The sequence below is a fragment of the Echiichthys vipera genome, assembly GCF_963691815.1.
Source record: "Echiichthys vipera genome assembly, chromosome: 9".
NCBI lineage: Eukaryota > Metazoa > Chordata > Actinopteri > Perciformes > Trachinidae > Echiichthys > Echiichthys vipera.
The window spans coordinates 32066900-32086090 of NC_139834.1; the positions used below are offsets into that span (position 1 = coordinate 32066900).

The 19191-nt window shown below is 41.1% G+C and overlaps 1 protein-coding gene across 1 annotated transcript in view; it reads left to right on the forward strand.

Moving 5' to 3' along the window:
- LOC310951198 (voltage-gated potassium channel subunit beta-2-like) overlaps window positions 1–19191 on the forward strand; it is a gene marked incomplete at both ends in the record, with an annotated part of 184813 nt that overhangs the window by 90698 nt on the left and 74924 nt on the right. The window contains one exon of the mRNA XM_083919321.1: window positions 5685–5764. Coding sequence (XP_083775447.1) covers window positions 5685–5764 — 80 coding nt within the window. The remainder of the gene's footprint in view (window positions 1–5684; window positions 5765–19191) is intronic.

Genomic DNA, 19191 nt, shown 5'->3' on the forward strand with positions numbered 1-19191 from the left:
ATTCTACAGGAGGCTTTCTGGAGTCAGCAGAGTCGTTGGTAGTTTAGTGCGCCAGCAGGCATTTATTAGCAGGAGAACATCGGAATGATACAGACGTCTGGAGAAATGTTCTAGTCTCTATCTAGAGTTACTGTGTACAACACAGTACCCGTGATCAAGTCATGAAGTTCTGATATCTATTCTAAAAACTCCAGCATTTATGCTTGTTACAAAAGCGTGGTTATGTGTCTGCTTGTGCGTGCATATGTTTATTTCAGAAGTAGCAGTCCTCCAGCCTCCATCTTCCTCCCTGCGTAGGAGTAGCCTCTGTATAGCAGGAGTCTTCTTCTTTATCTGTGAAGAAAGCACAACACGTACAGCAATTTCCCTAATCTCAATTAACTTTGCCAGGTGCATATTTGCAACATGGCTAGTTGATTGTCTTTGTGACCTTGACTTGTTCCTGTGCAGAGAAAGCAGATAAAGATTGAGTCAAAAGTTTGTGTGCTTTGCTGGAAGCAGAAAAGCTTGAGCTTGGACTAATCACTATCACACTTTTAAATGATCATACCTAATAATCACACTTATCACATTCTTATTAATCATTACTAATACACACGCTAACACATGATTTTTAATTCTTCATTACCAAACAATCTGTCACTCCTAATCACTAAAGCCAATTAATTCTTCTTCCTCTGTGTCACTTCTGAACAACTCCGCCAACTCCAAAGGTGGACATTGCGCCGCTTCCTCTTCTATCTATCTTTCTGCTCGATTGCCGTTTTCTGCTGCATATTTCACTACTTTCAGCTTGTAACCTGCAGTATATGATTTTATTTTCGGTGCCATTTTTGTTCAGCCCTTTTCAGTTGTTTTTATAAGTTACTGCTAATGTTGAAATGATCAATTTTCATAGGTACAGAAGTAGCAGGTAGCATCTTTTTTTCACAATGCACTTCTGCCATGACCCGCCCCCGCCGAATTTTGATTGGTTGACGTGTGTGTGTGACGATTGCTGATATACGCCTGAGATAAATAATAGCCCGGGCTATTATTTGATATTTTACGGTAATGTGTTCACACATAAGTCGCTCCAGAGTATAAGTCGCACCCACGGCCAAACTATGAAAAAAAACGGACTTATAATCCGAAAAATACGGTACTCAAGTAACATTTTGGATAACTTGTACAGCAAAAATATTATCAAGTGCAGTCCAGGTTCTCAAATACTGCTATTTCCTTCTCACAGCAAATGCACAGTTTTCAACATTTATGTGGCCAACACCATGTATTTTGTTACATTACAATAATTCATGCACATCAAAATATAATTGATACATTGTGTACAAAGTTTCCTTTTTTACATGCTTTTGTAATAAAATCAACAATTCAGCTCACATTTGGTACACATAACCTTGATTCATTTTCCTGATGAAACAATGGACAGTAACTAGTAACGATAACTGTAACGTTAAGGTCACTTATGAGCTGCAGGGAGCGCACATAACTTATTTTTCCATCTCATCAAAGTCTGCGTAGGCACATTTCTCCGCAGCCAGTCTCTTGTTTTGTTTCAGGTGTCAGCACTTTTCTTTTCGGCATGTCTCTAACATTACAGAAGCCGGTTTGACGTTCTATTTACCATCCTGTGGAAAGCCAAGGCCAGGCCCGCTGAAAAGTGTTGTTTGTTTTAAGCCCTGAGAGCATTGATTTGCTAAGAGTAGGGTAAAATATCAGGATACACCAATCAAAGGCAGTCATGGGCGGGTCAAGTCTATCATGCCACACTGGCAGCTGTCAACGCAAGACAATTCATCCATGCGCGAGACCACTGGCAGGCACGTACCATTTTGAATACCCAGCGGCGGCAGGTCTCACGGTTAACGGTTGCTGTCTCTTAGGATGCGGATGCATATCATCACCGGCCAACAATGCAGACAAATGAACCTCCCGTTGACGGTAAGTAAAATTAAGTATTTGGAGGAGTAAGCTTACATCGTATTGTCTGTTTATGTAGCATTTACTAAAAGTGATGGTTAGCTTAATGCTAAAGGTTACACATTAAACAAGTGAGAATTGTGGTTAATCCTCATTTTTCTCAACAGAATTGTGCAAAATGAAATTAAACTTGCCATGTTAAAATAGATTTTTTTTTCAAAAAAGGAGAAAAAAAGATTGCTTGGCTAAGCAATGATTAGATTCTTTTTTAATTTCGGAACACAAGGACAGGAATTTTGTAGTGGTGCAGTGGAGTGAAGGGGAGGATTCTGGGTAGCACAGTGAAGTAAAAATTGATAATATACGGGGGTATGATGATTCTAAGGTGGACCAGCATGGAAATCCCATTTCCACCTACTCAGCCGTTATTGAATGGCGCCATGGGAAGAAACAGCTTGGAGGTTGACCCCACTACTTGGGCTCTGTTAACTTTGTCTGTGGTAAGATACTGTTGATGGTTAAAAGTGATCATTGTCCTTTCTACGTAACTTGAAAATAAGTGTCTAAAGTAAGACATAAACATTTTTTTTACCTGTCTGAATTTGTATGCTTACTGTGTGGGTAAATACTTTCCAACAAATGTTTTGCAGTGTACATGACTAATTAGCTTATAGTGTTATTAGTGGGAAAGTCAAGTCAAAATATGAGCTGTATTTAAATAAAACAACTCTTGATTTAAAATGTTACTAAAACAGCCACCATTTGCCACCATTTTATCATGTGTACGTTACTACCCTAAAAAAACTTTTCAACTTCCCTCGTCTCGAAGTTAATGCATTAACAACGCTATCACACAGTCATCTCATGATGTCAGCCATAGTTGCAGTAGCAGTGATTCTTACTTTTAAGTACCCCAAACCTGACACAAATTGGTAAACAAACCCGTCTGATAAGATTTTTTAAATAGATATTTTAGTACATAAAGTAGAATACACAGTAGCCAAATTTTCATATGGATTGAGAATAATAGAATAGTAATTGATAGTATTTTTTGCAAATCCCACTGTGTGAACCACAGCTCTACACAACACATACTATGTTGTGATGCTGACAGTGTCATAACATAATATGGTGACACAAAAACTGCTCTTGAGTATTAAGCAGTTTGTCATTAAAGCTTTTTGTCCATATTCTGTCTACCATTGTTTTCTAGCTACTCGTTATGAGGCAACCCGCAAACTTAATGCACTGCTGAAGGAAAATGAACATGCAGAGCTGACCAAGAAGGTATCAGTCCGCCTTCAAAAATATCAGGATGATTCAGATGACTCCGATCTTAGATTCTGACTCAGTCACTGCAAGTCAAGGTGACATCTATCTCTTTTGAATTATGTATTATGAGGTGACCATATTTCTTTAATTGTATCATGTAAGTATATCGTAGCTGCTATTGCCACTACTCATCATGATCATGTTTGCCACCATAATTATTATCATTGTCATATTCTATCACCTTAGCTGTGCTTGTTTCTACTATTCTGATATATTAACTGCCATAACATACAAGTCATATTCACATTACTATAGATATTATTATAGTTACTGTTACTTTTTGGTTGCTTGCATCTCTGGAAGTGTCTCTGTCTGTCTCTCTGTCTTCGTGTCTGTCCTTGTCTCTCTCTGTCAATCTGTCCGTCTTTTCTCTCTCTCACAGAGCTGGGTCTGTCCGACGTTCCTGCCTGTTATAGGGAAGGTTTTCGTTGCCACCATACTCTACGGGGGAATTGTTGGGTCTATGTAAATCATTAATAAGTCATAGAGTGTGGTCTTTACCTACTCTGTAAAGTGATAACTTTTGTTATGATTTGGCACTATAAATAAAATTGAATAGAATTGAATTGTATAATGTCAGATCTTTTTTTCTTTCCCTCTCTTTCTCTCTCTGTATACCCAGAAGTAAAAGGCTCTCACAAGGAAAGACCCTTGCAATGTACAGTGATTCAACACCTTCAGTCATTCAGCTGAGAAATCTGACAAAGACAGTGGTTGAATTAAAGCAGAAGATCCAAGACCTCAAAGAAGAGAATGATAATTTGAGGATGTTGATGTCCGAGGTATCACCTCTTGTCACTTATTTAACAATAAGACAACCAAAACACTGAAAAACACTTTAGCCATACTTTATATTGTACTAACTAATGTACCATGTTTGTTTGTCATCTTCTGTGTACCTGCATAGATGTGCCTGACATCCTAAACACCATGAAGAATGTAACTGATTTGGCTGAACCTCTCAAGAGAGGGAAATTGTTTTAGGTGGGCAGGTTTTTATCCTTGCTAGTTTAGCCCATTTTGATATTCAATTTAATATCTGTTCACTCTAAATAAAATCTATCAAATTAAAAGTTTGCTTAACAGCCATTTCTTCAGCATCACAGACATTGGAAGATTGCATTTATAGACTGCAGTTACAGTATGTAGGTAATGGTAGAATGTAATATTGCAGTAGTAAATGGACAAATTAACTTTTGTCACTTTCATGCGAGTCACATGTTTCTTATGATAGAAATTTATATTAAGTTGTATGAAATCATAAAAAAGTATCATATCTATAATGGTACTTCACATTTCATAGGGATTCAAGAATTCTTAAAGAAAACACAAGTTACCGTGGCATTACATCCCCTAAATATACAAAAAATCTATCTGTAATGGTACATATTCCTATATGTTTTATATAGATTTTTATTAGAGGCCATTAACTTAACATAAATAAAACATATAAAGACGGCATAATTTACTTCCAAAAGTATTCACTACTCACGTAAAAAACCTACATCAATTGGTACTCATATATATCATATATTTAAAGTATATGTCTTTAAAAGACACTGAAAATAAATATGCAAAAATGAAATGAAACATATGGAAAACATACGTTGACATGCATACCTTATTTTCTGCATATACAGTTTTCAAATGATTCTATAAAATTCTTTTCACTATCTTGTATGAAAAGAATGCAAACGTGTCCACTTCCATGAGTAAATTATATATTATACATGAAAGATAAACTGAAGGCGTTGGAAAGTTATACATTTTAATTATAGGTTTCTTCTATTTATTTTCCGTATGGGTAAGCTAACTTACCTCAGCCTTCTCTTTGGTGTCAAACAGCAGCCCATCTGACATTTATCTGACATCAAGTATGAATTATGGCCTAAACAGCCTCACATACTACATGTGTGTTTTCCTCATTTTCAACCTCTACAGCTCATTATACTGCTACTCTTTACTTGAGTATATTTTTGAGCCAGTAATCTACGTTTTACTTAACTACATTTACCTTTGTTCATCTCAATTGACTTGTACACTTTAAATCATCCACCCATGGACCCACATGGACATTTGAGACAAACACACGCACACACGCCCCAGTCCCTGTAGGCTACATTGCATTTTAACTTGTACCTATTCTATCAACCTTATGGTCATCAAATTTACCAAGTCATTAAGATTCATCTTTAGGGGATCTTAAATATCTTTACAAAATGATACAGATATGTCAATTATGTTGAAAAGTGGTGAGCCTACCAAGCATTCCTATAGCCATGCCATCACTGTGACTCAAAAGTCTTTTTTGAATAGGTTATAGGGTAAAGCAATCTTGATAGAACTGCTTGCCTTTTGAAGAACGATTCAACTTATACAAATACAGTATATCAAGTTGTTCATCTTTATAATCTCAAGTTTTATTGTTGAAGGTTGCCGAGGAGCTGATGACTTTGGCATATGAGAATGGGATCAATCTGTTCGACACAGCTGAAGTGTATAATTCTGGAAAGTAAGTATGACTGCAAATTACCTGTCGAATCATTTTGTAACTTAATACGCTTTTGTTCCTCCTTTGACACATACAGTAATTGTGTCGTTCTTGGTTATCCTCGGCTACATACAACTCTGACATCGAGTGTGAGGCGGGGTACACCCTGGACAGGACGCCAGTCTATCACAGGGCACATAGAGACAAACATTCACACCTACGGGCAATTTAGAGTCATCATTTAACTTAATATGTGCATGTCTTTGAACTGTGGACTTTGAACCCAAGCGAACCCATGCAGACACAGGGAGAACATGCAAACTCCACAAAGAGGGGCCCTCAGCCAGGATTCAAACCAGGAACCCTCTTGCTGTGAGGCGACAGTGCTAACCACCACGCTATACAACATAACCATAATACATGTCATTGTATAGAAAGAAGGGGCATCATTAATGGACAAAGGAAATTATTATTAGCTTAAGGTGCTTGTAAAGAAAGATAAAAAGATGATAAAAGACAATAAAAAGACAACATCACAATTTTCCAATTCAATTTTATTTACAGTGCCAAATCCTAACAAAAGATATCTCAGGACACTTTACAGAGTAGGTATAGACCACACTCACTTATGATTTACGTAGACCCAACAATTCTGCCGTAGAGTGCACAGTGGCAGCGAAAACCTTCCTTTAAGAGACAGCAACGTCGAACAGACCCAGCTCTGTGGAGGACGGACATCTGTCTGCACCGGTTGGGGAGGAAGAAAAGGAGAGAGAAATAGAGAAAGGATAGACAGATGGACAGAGAGACACAAAGACAGACGGAAGTAGTATATCAGGTGCACTATATTGGTGTGGATGTGCACGAGTGCCTGCGAGTGGGGCGTCATGCCCGTTTAAAAAAAAAAAAAAATATATATATATATATTTTTTTTGGAGCCGATCCCTGCTGACATCAGCGTGAGGCAGGGTCCACCCTGGATAGGATGCCAGTCTATCACAGGGCACATAGAGACGAACAACCATTCACACTCCTACGGGCAATTTAGAGTCATCAATTTACCTAACACCTGCATGTCTTCAGACTGTGGGAGGAAGCCGGAGAACCTGGAGAGAACCCACGCAGACAAGGGTAGAACATGCAAACTCCACACAGAAGGGCCCCAGCCGGGATTCAAACCAGGAACCCTCTTGCTGTGAGGCAACAGTGCTAACCACCACACCACGTGCCGCCCTAGATGAGAATGTCTATTTTAAAATAAAAAGTATGCAAGACTACTATAGAAAGTTGTGTTTTCAAATAAAAGGGATTTAGTTTAAATATTGATGTTCATATGAGTAGAGACTTAGTCTAAATAGTATTTTGTAGTTCCTTCTCTTGTGATTTACTTATAGTGGTGTTTAAACGAGAGGACCTAAAGTCAAAATAGTACTTTTTTAATTCTGTCTCTAAGTGTTTTCTTGTTAATTTTTTCTCATTAGAGATTTGTGTGTGAGTGCTATAAGATCAAGGCCGTGTCATGGAGAAGACAAGGAAGCTGGACAACCTGTGAAGGACTTGTCAACCAAAAAATCAGTTGGGCAGACCTTTGGAAGATCCCGAAGGCAAGGGTCAGCTTACTTATACGTTCAACATATATAAACGTTTCCCTGCCCTCTGAACGAGGAATGCTGCACACTCTGCAACACCCCTAATGCAAACCTCCAGCACATCCTGTCAGGCTGTAAGCCTTTGAATGTTCTAATTTTTCCAGGTCATTGTTATCCCCAAAGCAATTTCAATCAAGAGCAACTGGACTTGGTTATTTGTCTAGGAAGACGTTTCACCTCTCATCCAAGAGGCTTCCTCAGCTCATGTACGCAACTGACCAGGCTGGGACAGGTCCAACTAAGTGGTGTGGAGATCCAGGTATTTAACCTTTCATAAGGCCGATGTTGTCCCTGGAACCCTTTGTGCTCCAAGTGCCAACTACCGTTGTAAGAGTGACAGTCGTTGGTGGGAAGTATGTATGGACTTTGTTAGTGCTCTATTGAGTCTTAACAACAGTTGTTGGGAGTCACAGGAGGCCATTTGTAAACAGTTGTTCTTTGAGGTTAGATTGTTGAATCTCCTGGGAAGGGATGAAAGTGCAGCATTGTAAATTGGAGATAAGTTGTGTCTCAGACATCCTCCTCTGTTTAGCGATTGTTTCTCTACTTTTGCATAGATGGCCTTTTTTACTCCTCTTTCAAACCATCTATCCTCTCCGTCCAGGAGGTGGATATTGTTGTCATCAAATGAGTGGGCTTTCTCCTTGAGATGTTGAACATTGAACAGCATAAACCAGATGGCTTTTGTGGGTGTGTGGTCTTCTGTCCTTGAGATGTACTAGTCTCTTTCTGACTGTTTTACTGGGTATGAAATATACAGGGATACAGGGATATTTGTTGAAGATCCTCCTGAGTTTCTCTGATACCCTAGCCACATGCGGAATGACTCTGTTGTTTCTCTTGTTTTCGTTTTCTTTTTCAACCACGTTTTCTTTCTGGAAACAGCTGCCATTTTCACAAAGGTCCACCTGGGGTAACCACGAGTTGTGAGGGCGCCTCTCAGGTGCTTGCGTTCTCAGCTCTGTGTTGTAGGGTTCTGATAACTCCAAGCTTGTGTGCCATCGGGTGGTGGGAGTCAAACAGTAGATATTGATCTGTGTGTCTCCTGTCATTCTCCAAATGGACATCCCAGTCTAAGAAAGGCAAACTGTTGTCCTTGACTTCTTCTCTGGTGAACTTGATGTTTCTGTCCACTGAGTTTATATGTTTGGTAAAAGTTTGCACCTCCTCTGGATTTGATTTAACCCATGTGTCGTCCACATATCTGAACCAATGGCTCTGGGTTACTCCTTTGAAGCCTTGTCCTCTACCTCTTCCATGTATAGATTTGCCACAATAGGGGATACTGGTGAACTCATGGCACAGCTGTGTTTTTGTGCCATTAAACTGGAAATATGTGGTCTTCAGGCACAAATCCAGAAGTTGGCAAATGTTGTCTGGTTTGAGATTTGTTAAGTTGTGTAAGGAGTTGTCCTGTGTGAGCCGCTCTGTTACTGTGTCCAGAGCGTCCCGGTTAGGATATTCCAACCATCATCCAACCACCAGGAGACGTTCCAGGATTAAAGGAGCGACAAGTTGGTGATTGCTGATTCCTGGCTGTTGACCCTGCAGCTGACCCGTGGGCACCAGAGGAGGTGCGACCAGCAGCAATGCCTAGCAGGTGATTCCATCTCCCTGTTATCTCTACTGAATCACCACTATGAAAAGGCAGGTGACGGGCGGCATGTCCCTGAAATAAATTGGCAGGCTCGGAGCAATTCTTTGTCCTTTTGTGGGTCTGTTGAAAATTAGTTTTCATGTGATACAGGTGTTTTGACATGCAGGAAATGTCTGCTTTCAGTTCATTGCAAAGTTCTTTATCAGGTGGGCCGACTCGTTATTGCTCGAGCACTTCACTCATCTTTCTGTGGCATGAAGAGTGCTATTCTTTTTTTTTCAAGTTGAGATTCCACTGCAAAACTCTCTCCCAGGAGGCCATTTGGCCTTCGGTCTGAGTGGGGGGCGGTGAAATGCTTCTTCGGCAGGACACATTCGAGGTCACAAAGCTGCATGATTTGGAGACACTCAGAGACACAGATAAGATGTCCTTTCTGTCCCTGCTTGTGTTATTTTTCTTTTTTTTTCTTTCTTTTCTTTTCCGTTGTATATTCTAACTGTATTTTGAGTTAACTGTCTCAAATTGAAACTTCCTGCGCTTTGAAATCCATATTTTAACTCTTTACACTCTATATTAGTGACATATGTAACGTTATTGGTTTCCTTGTAAAAAATGTGTAATTTTGTAGATGATACAACTTAACTTTACCTGTTTTACCAAGTTTTATTTTTTTATAAAGTCAAGTTACAACAATTTAGTGTGAGATGGTGAAACATACAATATGCCCACCTTGCCATGGCAACCCTGTTCCAGTAAAACACAAATGCTTCACATTTTGGCATTGTGAAGGTCTTGTGATTCTGCTGACCACATTTGAGATTGATCTGTTGAATTCTCTAGGAGAAGTTACTAAAATGCCATCCCTGCTGGTCTTTCAAGGAGGTGAAGCTCATTTTTTCTCGCCTACATCACAAATGCGTTTGTTTATTTACTGTATCTGTAAATTCTACCCTTCATTCCTTTATAGAAAATTATTTGTGACCTTGTCGTATAAACTAGGCATCTTTTCCCGGGACCAGTGTCCGCTCAATGGCCAGCAGAGATAGGCTGCTTAAACGGCCTTGGCCCAGCTGGAGCTGCCGCGCCAGGCTACTGTGAAGTGTGACAGCCTGTGAGTGTGAGAGACGGGGGGAGAAGCTCTGCAGCTGCCATTGTTTGTTGGGGAAAGAAACCGCAGAGTGACAGAACAGAGATGCCAAACAAAGACAAAGTCGCTGGGGATCCATAAAGTCTCTGGATTAGTTCAGAACAACGGAATAAAACACTTGTAAAATGCCTCCTTGGATGTTTATTTTTCAAGATCACTGATTCGCTCATTTAGCTGTCAATCAAAAAAGGATTCCGCCTCAGACAGCTCATCCAATCATCAGGCAGAGGCCGAGAGACCAGGCTAGCCCACTGTCCCATAGACTCCCAGAGACGCTGAGCATCTGATGGGCGGAACAAAGCCCAGCATTTATCCAATGACCGTCTAGTTTCGCTGCAGTGGAACAGCCCGCTCTACGCTTCCTCATTGAAGTCAGTAGAAGCTGAGTGTGTAAAGCACTGTAGTACTGTGGGGATGAATGAGAAGGAAGTTGTGCCAGTTACCTGTGATAAGTAGCCGATTCTGAACAAAAGGAGAAGGCTTTCTAGCTCATATTTTGTCAATGAAATGTACACACAGCAGTAAATATTTCACCACTTTTTTGTGACATTTTAGGGGAAGCTGAGCTTACCTTGCAGTCTTGCAGTCAGAGCAATCGCCACTTCTGTAAAGCACCTAAATGTCGGGTTGTCACCTGATTCATGACATCATCGTTCGAGGTATCAACTATTCTTTCACATTCCCACATAGGTGGGAGGATAATACCAACAAGATATGAAATGAATCTGATAATCTCTCTAGGAGGAGTTCGAAAAAGTTTCCATAAAATACATGAAAACCACACAAAATTCAAAATGTCTGACTTCCTGTTGGGCGGAGCACATGAAAGCTAATGTTAAATACGGCTAAACTGATTGAAGCTATGTGGGTATCAGCATTCCTGAAAATCAGAGCAACTTTGTTTAAACTTTGGCCTTCCAGGCATTAGGGGGACACGCTACGGAGCCAGCTAAACACACAGAAGCAACCAACAAGATTTAAAGCCACTCTGGTTAATTCTCTGGGAGAAGTTCGTTAGAGTACTGGCTTTTGACTGACTTCAGTAAAAATTTACGACTTCCTCTTGGACTTAGGGTTTGGCTCCAAGAGGCTTTTTTTAAAGTCTCTATACTTTACATCTGCCTATCAAATGTTTAATTTAAAGGTGAGGGCAGTGGTAGTGGGCACCCTCGAGCCAGTTTAACACAAACATGCCCAATACTTATATCAGGTATTAAGTTTAAGCACTTGCTGATACATGTGCAAATTGTTGTGTGCTTAACAGCACCCTGAGCACCTCAAAATGCTAAAAGTAATTAGGGGGGCACTATAGAACCGATGTGCCCAAGCCCAATTGCGGCATCAAATCGAAGTAATTACTAGTTTGAACATGGGCATAACATTTCGTTAGTTTTTGTGCATTCTAAAGTCCTCAAACATGCTCGTAAAATGAAAATTCATGCACGAAATCCAAGATGGCCAACTTCCTGTTCTGTGAAAAAAAAAGTTTAAAAATGTATGTGTTCTTTAAGATGAGAGCAATGACCCAACCAAATTTCAGGAACATCAAAGGAACTTTATCCCAACCAAGGTGTGCGATAGATGAGAGTAGCACGTGAGGCCACAGCCCCATTCCGGTGAAAACAAACTGCCGCCGTAATCTATCCTGATTTTGCCTATTTTACGTTAACTAGCCGGGAAACCTCCTGCAACGGCTGATTATACTTATTACTAATAATAATAATAATAATAAGAAGAAGAAGAATACTGCTACTACTTATTATCATTATTGCTATTATTATTATATAATTAACTACACCTGTCACAATAGCAGTTTATTGAGAATGAAAGAGACATAGTAATGAACATATTGAAATAGTAAAGCTTTATTAAAAAAGATATAACATTTGAATGAAGCATCTCTTGGCTGCTTCCGGGTCATTTGATGTTGGAACTGGTGGTGTGGTGGGTTGGTTGGTACTGCTGCAGATGTTGAAGGATCGCAGTCTCCTCAAGAAGTACAACCTGTTTTGTGTCTTCCTGTACAGGTGACTGGTGTGTGTTGTCCAGTCCAGTTTATTGTCCAGCCACAGCACGAGTATTTGTCCACAGCCTCCACCTCAGCTCCCTCTAGCAGGACTGGTCAATGTCTTGGTCTGGACCTCCCAAAATCAATGACCAGCTCCTTCATCTTGGAGGTGTTGAGCTGTAGGTGGCTAGTGTGGCACCAGAGAGCAAAGTCCCCCACCAGACTCCGATACTCCTCCTCTCCGTCACCCCTGATACATCCTACGATGGCTGTGTCATCGGCGTACTTCTGTATGTGACACAGCTCCGAGTGGTAGCAAAAGTCGGAGGTGTACAGGGTGAAGAGAACAGGGAACAGCACTGTGCCGTGAGGGGCTCCAGTGCTGCTAACCACAGTGTCAGACGTGGTGTCCTTCAGCCTGATGTACTGTGGCCTGTCAGTGAGACCCAGTCCACCAGATAGGGGTCCACTCCCATCCTGTTCAGTTTGTCCTGAAGTATAGGGGGCTGGATGGTATTAAAGGCACTGGAGAATCCCTGCTGTGCCGCTTCCCTTATCCAGAGGGGAGTGGCCTCATGCAGCATGTAGAGAATGGTATCCTCCACACCAACATCTGGCTGATACGCAAACTGCAGGCGGTCCTGGACGTGTTGTAACTGGGGTCTGAGGAGGCTGAGGAAAAGCCGCTCCAACGTCTTCATCAGGTGTGAAGTGAGTGCCACCGGTGTATACTGTATATATAAACAGTGGAGAGAAAATTAGAGAGAAAATGACTATACTTGAAAATACTTGATTGATTCTGAAATAATGTCAATTTTTCCATGAAGAATCTGATGGAATCAGAATCAGAATTAGAAATACTTTAATAATCCAAGGGAGACATTTTTTTTTTCAATTTCAAAAGATATTTATCAGCAACAATATTATACAGATAACATATTTGTAAAAAAAAAAAAAGAAATATAAAACAGTATATATATTTATATAACTATATATATATATATATATATAAAATATCCTAATTACAGTGGTAATATACAGATGAAAAGTACTGTAATAATGTGCAAAGTACCGTAAAAATGTGCAAAGAACAGACTGTTTATAATATATATCCACTGTGGCTTTACCACTGCTGTACTTGCATGTTTTTTTAGACAACCAAGGCGCTTCAACAAAAACCTGAAACAGGAAGCAAAATTAGAGAACCAGAGTAACTTTCTCACCTTAAACTGTGAGTTTACAGGAATTCCTGACATTGATCTGTAGCTCACTGAAACTTTCAGTTGACTGGGCGTTACACAGCAAATCCCACTTTTCATGCAGTGAGATGTAATGTAATTAATACTAATGGACTTGTACTTATATAGCGCCTTTCTAGTCTTCTGACTACTCAAGGTGCTTTCACAGTGTGTGAAACCGCCAATCTCTCGAATGGAGGACGATCCACTCTTTCACTGAGCCACAGTTGCCCCCACTACTACTGTTTATGTCAACAGGTACCTACGATTTCTAGCTTGTTCTTCCTCTAGTCACTGAACAACTTGCTCAAAACTTTCAGTCTCAGATTCAGGCTAAGCTTTGCTGTTATATACCTAGTATTTAGTTCCTTCTTCTGTACCTAATAATCATGTTCCTTCTAAGATTTCTACCACTACTTTGTCCTTCTGCGCATCCTGTGAATTACACAAGTGTATCATGTATCAATCTTCTACATTTTCCTGTTTTCTATGTGTCTTAATATGTGGTGTGATTATCCTTAACTTATATGTGTCCGTTGGTTATATTTTTAAAAAAACAAAAATTAGGGGGTATTTTTCAGGAAATCTGGGTGTAGTTCAACTCAACTCGACCCGCTTCTCACCCTTCATCCTGACAATCGACCCCATTCTTCATCCCTGACGTTCGACCCAAATTCTTCATCCCCGACGATCATGTAGGAGAAGAAGAGAGAACTACACTTATTACAATACATTCATTTATCACCTCATTAATTAGGCTAAATAATTATTAGGGATGCACGATACCACTTTTTTTCAAACTGATACGATACTTGGATCTGGGTACTTGCCGATATCGAGTACCGATGCCGAACAAAAAAACAAATGATTAGGCAAAATGCAATGAATTGGAAGACATGGTTTTTTCTTCTCTGCTTGTTACAACAAATAATGATAAATTAGATAAAAGTAAATATTAATAAATGACTAAATTTCAAGTGAAAATAAATATTTTCTGTGAAATTATTATTATTATTAGTTTTCGCATTTTAATCAAACAAAATATCACTTAACTATGGCACTGTCCTCAGCTTGTAGATTGACAAAATATGAATTAAGCTATTGCAGAGTGTCTACATTTGAATCAAACAAAATCTAAACCTTCCGTCAGCAAGCAATGGTGTCCTCTCTGAACTAAGCTTCTTTTGAGAAAGTGAAAGGCAGGTTCTTTTTGATGAACAGAATCATCAGCATGATCAGCGGTTAGCCTGTTTCTGCTTTCACTCACAATGTGTGACACTGAGCTGAACAACATTTCACTGTCAACACTAGTGCAAGGTGCTGAAAGGTATCTGCCCACTAGTTTAGCCAATATTGTAGTGGTTTGTCTTCCTGTGAAATCACTGCCTCTCCAAGATATGTCTTTACTTGTACACTTGAACCTACTGCAGCTGTGCCCACTGATGCTGATGCTTGCTCATTTGTAATTTCATCAAATATGCTGTCTAGACTGCTAGTGGTCTGCTCTGTTTGTGGTTTTCTTGAAGAAGGTTCATTCAGGTCATGATCCTCCTGCTTGTCCAGTTCTCCAGGCAACCTTAGCAGCTCAAGTTTCAGCACCTCTTTGGCATTTGCAGCAGTGGTAGATTTTTGTACCTAAAACAGGAAGAAAAAAATAGCTTACTTGCTATTTTAGCACAGTCACACACAATTACAAGCACAGTCATTTTATCACAGAGCATTCTGTGTGTGTTATTAAGAGAAGCACCTTCAGCAGAAAACTCTGCGCACCTAGATGCACAACAGAGCGCCACAGGAAATCATTCCTGCCTGATGTCATTAAATTATACAATGCATCCCTTGGATAGCCTGTCACCTCCTCTCCGTGATTCAGACTGAACCACAGACAATCCGTGCTTTTGCACGTTTGTCTGGTATTTTTGATCTTGTATATATTTCACTACTGTATTTATTAATTTTTGTAAATTTAAAGTTGATATTTTATGATATTTCATTATTTATTTATATATATAGTTATATACATTTATATACTGTTTTTCTAATATATGTTGTATAATATTTGTTGTTTGTATATCTGGAGTTTTGTAACAAAAACAATGTCCCCCTGGGATTATTGAAGCATTTCTGATTCTGAGTCTATGCACAGCAGCCAGAAGTTAAAACAAAGACAGACTTTGCAGTACTTTTAAAAAGAGCATTTAAGCACTGTAGTCTCGCAACTTAACATGATTAAACTGGGAGTATTCCCATTTCACTCCTTAGGCACCATAACATTGCTTTTGACCAGACTGTTGTCCTACAACCAGCCTGTCATTCAGCAGAAAGAAAACCTCTGTTTCACCAATGAGTAGCTAATTCACCTATGAAACGTGAGGGCCTGAGATGATAATGCTGTTCCTGGAAACATCGCAGACGAACACGGATTTATACTCAGAGAATGGAATTAAACTATTAGTGCTGGCACGGCGCAGACCATTAATGAATTTCCAAAACCAGTATAAACTGTCTGGAACGTTCATCCCTGTCTCCTCACAAAACCTAGAGTCTAGCAGAAATGACACCGATCTAACTTGTGCCCAGTCTTTTAGAGGAAGAGACAGGACACGATAAGCCTTGGTTGGGTGATGTCTTTAGACCAAACAAAACATGCCTCAGACATTCCAATTCTGAACATTCTGAACTTCTCTCATCACAAGGTCTCTAACACAGAGTGCACATGCACCAATATGCCATTGTACCATCATGTATTAGTTTTTTTGCGTTATCCATTAAGAAGGTTAGACAGAGGAGACACGGAACTGCGTCTGATCTGACAAAACTATGATTATGAATTACAAATATCCAAAAATCCCCACAACAGTCCCCCCTTTGAAAATTCTATGTTCACTACAACAGGAAATTTGTAATTTATCTATATTTCAATTTTTGAAAAGGGTTAACATAGCATGCATCAAAACTGGAGAAAAAGCTTTTTATATCATAGATGAATAAAGGATATTTAGGTAAAAACAGTGATTGGAATAGTCACAAAAGGTAATTATCATGTAATAAATGAGTTAGGGGGAAAGGAACAAACGATGAATAGCATAATACAGATGAACCCCTTTCTTACTTTTCCTACCACAGGCCACAAATTGACCTGATGGTCTGAAACCTCCACCCTACATGGGAAAAAACGATAAAATATGATTAAAAAAGGAAGTGCGGATACAGCATAAATGTAGCTGGCTATTCTTCTAACCACAGGGCCCCCACTCACCATCACCGCTCAGCTACTTTCTAAGTTCTACAGCCCCCTTGACAAGTCGGTTGTCACTCTTCACCGGGAGAGACGAAGGATATCTAAACAATCCCCCCTTTGTAGCGGTCTGGTCAAGCTGTAGAAGGTAAAGGAGCTAAGGTCGGACAGGCAAGCAGGCAGTTCCTGAGTGAGACAGTTTGCACACAATTACATGTCATGGTTTGCACAAAAGGGTGAGAATTTTTATTGTTCAAGATTCAAGATTCAAGAAGCTTTATTTATCCCGAGGGAAATTATTGAAATTGATGTCATCAGGCATGTGGTTGTAGTGTAATCACCCTCTAACATTTACATTTTGTGTTTACATCAGTTTGATCTCAATCCAAAAACGGTGGTACCCACAGATCTTCATCTGGGGTCATGGTGATTTGTGGGTACTACCCCGTGGCAGAGATCACCCAGGAAACCACCAGAGCTCGGCAGCAAGGCAGCACGCAAAAAATGACCAACAACATTACCAACACCACAATCAAAACAGGGAGCAGGAATCTGACAGCGGTGGATTTCCCATCCCCCCATCGTGAGCCAGGACCAAAAGGTCCCAGTTGTCATGGGCTTCTGAGTCTTTGCTTTTCTCTCTGTGCAACAGTTCGTTCAAGTGGGCGACAACATGAGTCAAGTTGTCGCCAATGCAGGCACATGGGTGCAGCATTTTGTCCCGATAATGTGGCACACACCCCCTTGAGAGGCCAGGGTCAAATCCAGGGCAATTCTGTTTTGTAGGGCCACATTTCTGATACCTTGGACAACAGGGTTCAATGCTGCAAAGCCGGTGGCAGTGAGTTCAGTCAGATTTTTGAACTCCAAGGATATTTCATCAATCTTATGTGCATTGTTGACTGTTCCCCACCAGGGAGAGGTTCCAGAGAACCCCTTCTCAGCTTGGGAGACACCTGTTGTTGTGCGTCTGGCTCTGTGTGGTCTATACTAGTGCCTGTTGAAATATTCCAGGCTTGGTACAATGGTAACCGAGGGCAGAAGTCTGGCAAGATAGCAAGACCCGCACCAGCCTGGTCTCAGTGATTGATAGACGTGCTGCACACACATGTTGTCTCAAAGCACAAAACCCATCACTAGAGGGCATGGTTACCACTGGATTGTCCTCACCCTTGCGGTCCAGGCTGTGGGTGTGTGTGAGGTTCAGTCTGCCCAGGTAAGGGCCCACGTTCTTGCACTCAGGGTTGGTGTAGGCAGCGTTCCATGCACTGTCGCACGTGGCGCTCACTGTCTGGTTGCAAAAGGAGGTGCCCAGATTTTGGTGATGTCAGGCACTTTCTTACAAAGCACACAGCTCCTCGTCGCTGTGTGGGGTTTGTCGTCTTCCCTGAATGATGCACCTGACTCAGAGTAGTTGTGACGTTTCCGAATCTGACTGTCGATCCCTCGTAGTTGACGGCGCTGATGTTCAGAACCCCTTACCAGGGATCTGATGCTGCGATGGTTCGGTCCGCCGACTGCACTGGCTAGGTAAAGGCTATCATGACCCCCAGAGTTTCAGAAACATTCAGCGGCCAGGGGGCCACTGGCAGTGCCGTGTCCATACCGTGAGGAAGTTGGGCACAGACATAGCAACTGTCATTCATCATCAGCCTGGCGGTTAGAGCCACAGCTCGGTACCAGGCATTCTGCTCCGGTCGGGTGACCGGGGCGATGTCCACGGTGTGCCTCTGCGAGGCTGGAGTAGGACTCGCTCAGCAGCAAGGAGTAGTAGGAGGTGTTGGGCCGGCAGCAGGTCCAGGCAGGGCCCCCCTCCTGGAGTGGCTGGCCTTGGAAGATCGATGCCATCTGGCTCCCTCAGAGGGCGTCGTCTGATGGAATCTTTTGCAGGGCTGGCGTGGATCCAGGTGGCCCTCTCTGCGACCTTTACTGCGGTTTCTGGGAAAAGTTAGGGCCCGTTCCACCTTTGTGATCGCCAAAATTCCCTTCTCAGATCTCGGACCACGACCCAGTCACCTGGCTTCAGGTTGTGCAGCCTTCGTGTGGTGGGTGTCTGAGTGCGCCTTTCACCTGCTTGTGAATATCAGAAAGAACAGAAGTCAGATGTGAACGATATCGCAGCATCTCATCTTCACTATACCCTGTCTCAGGGAATTGCCTTGGCTCAGGCACAATCCCAGTTTGCAAAGGCCGACCAAACAGGATTTCAAACGGGCTGAAATTATTTCTGGACCTGATTCTCCCCCTCATGTACATCAACACGATGGGGAGGGCCTATGTCCAGGGCAGTTTTTTCTCCTCACAGCATTTAGCGAGTTTGTTCTTTAGGGTCCCATTTTCACGTTCTAATGCCCCACTGCTTGCCGGATGATAGCTGCAATGCCGCTCAGGTCAAAACCGAGGTACTGACTGATGTTTTTAAGTGCGGCATTTACAAAAGGGGTCTCATTGTCGCTTGATATTCGTGAGGGCACTCCCCATCTGGGAAGTATCTGTGTTAGTAAGGCTTTTGCCACTGCTGATGCATCTTGCTTTGAAGTGGGAAAAGCCTCTACATACTTTGAGAACATG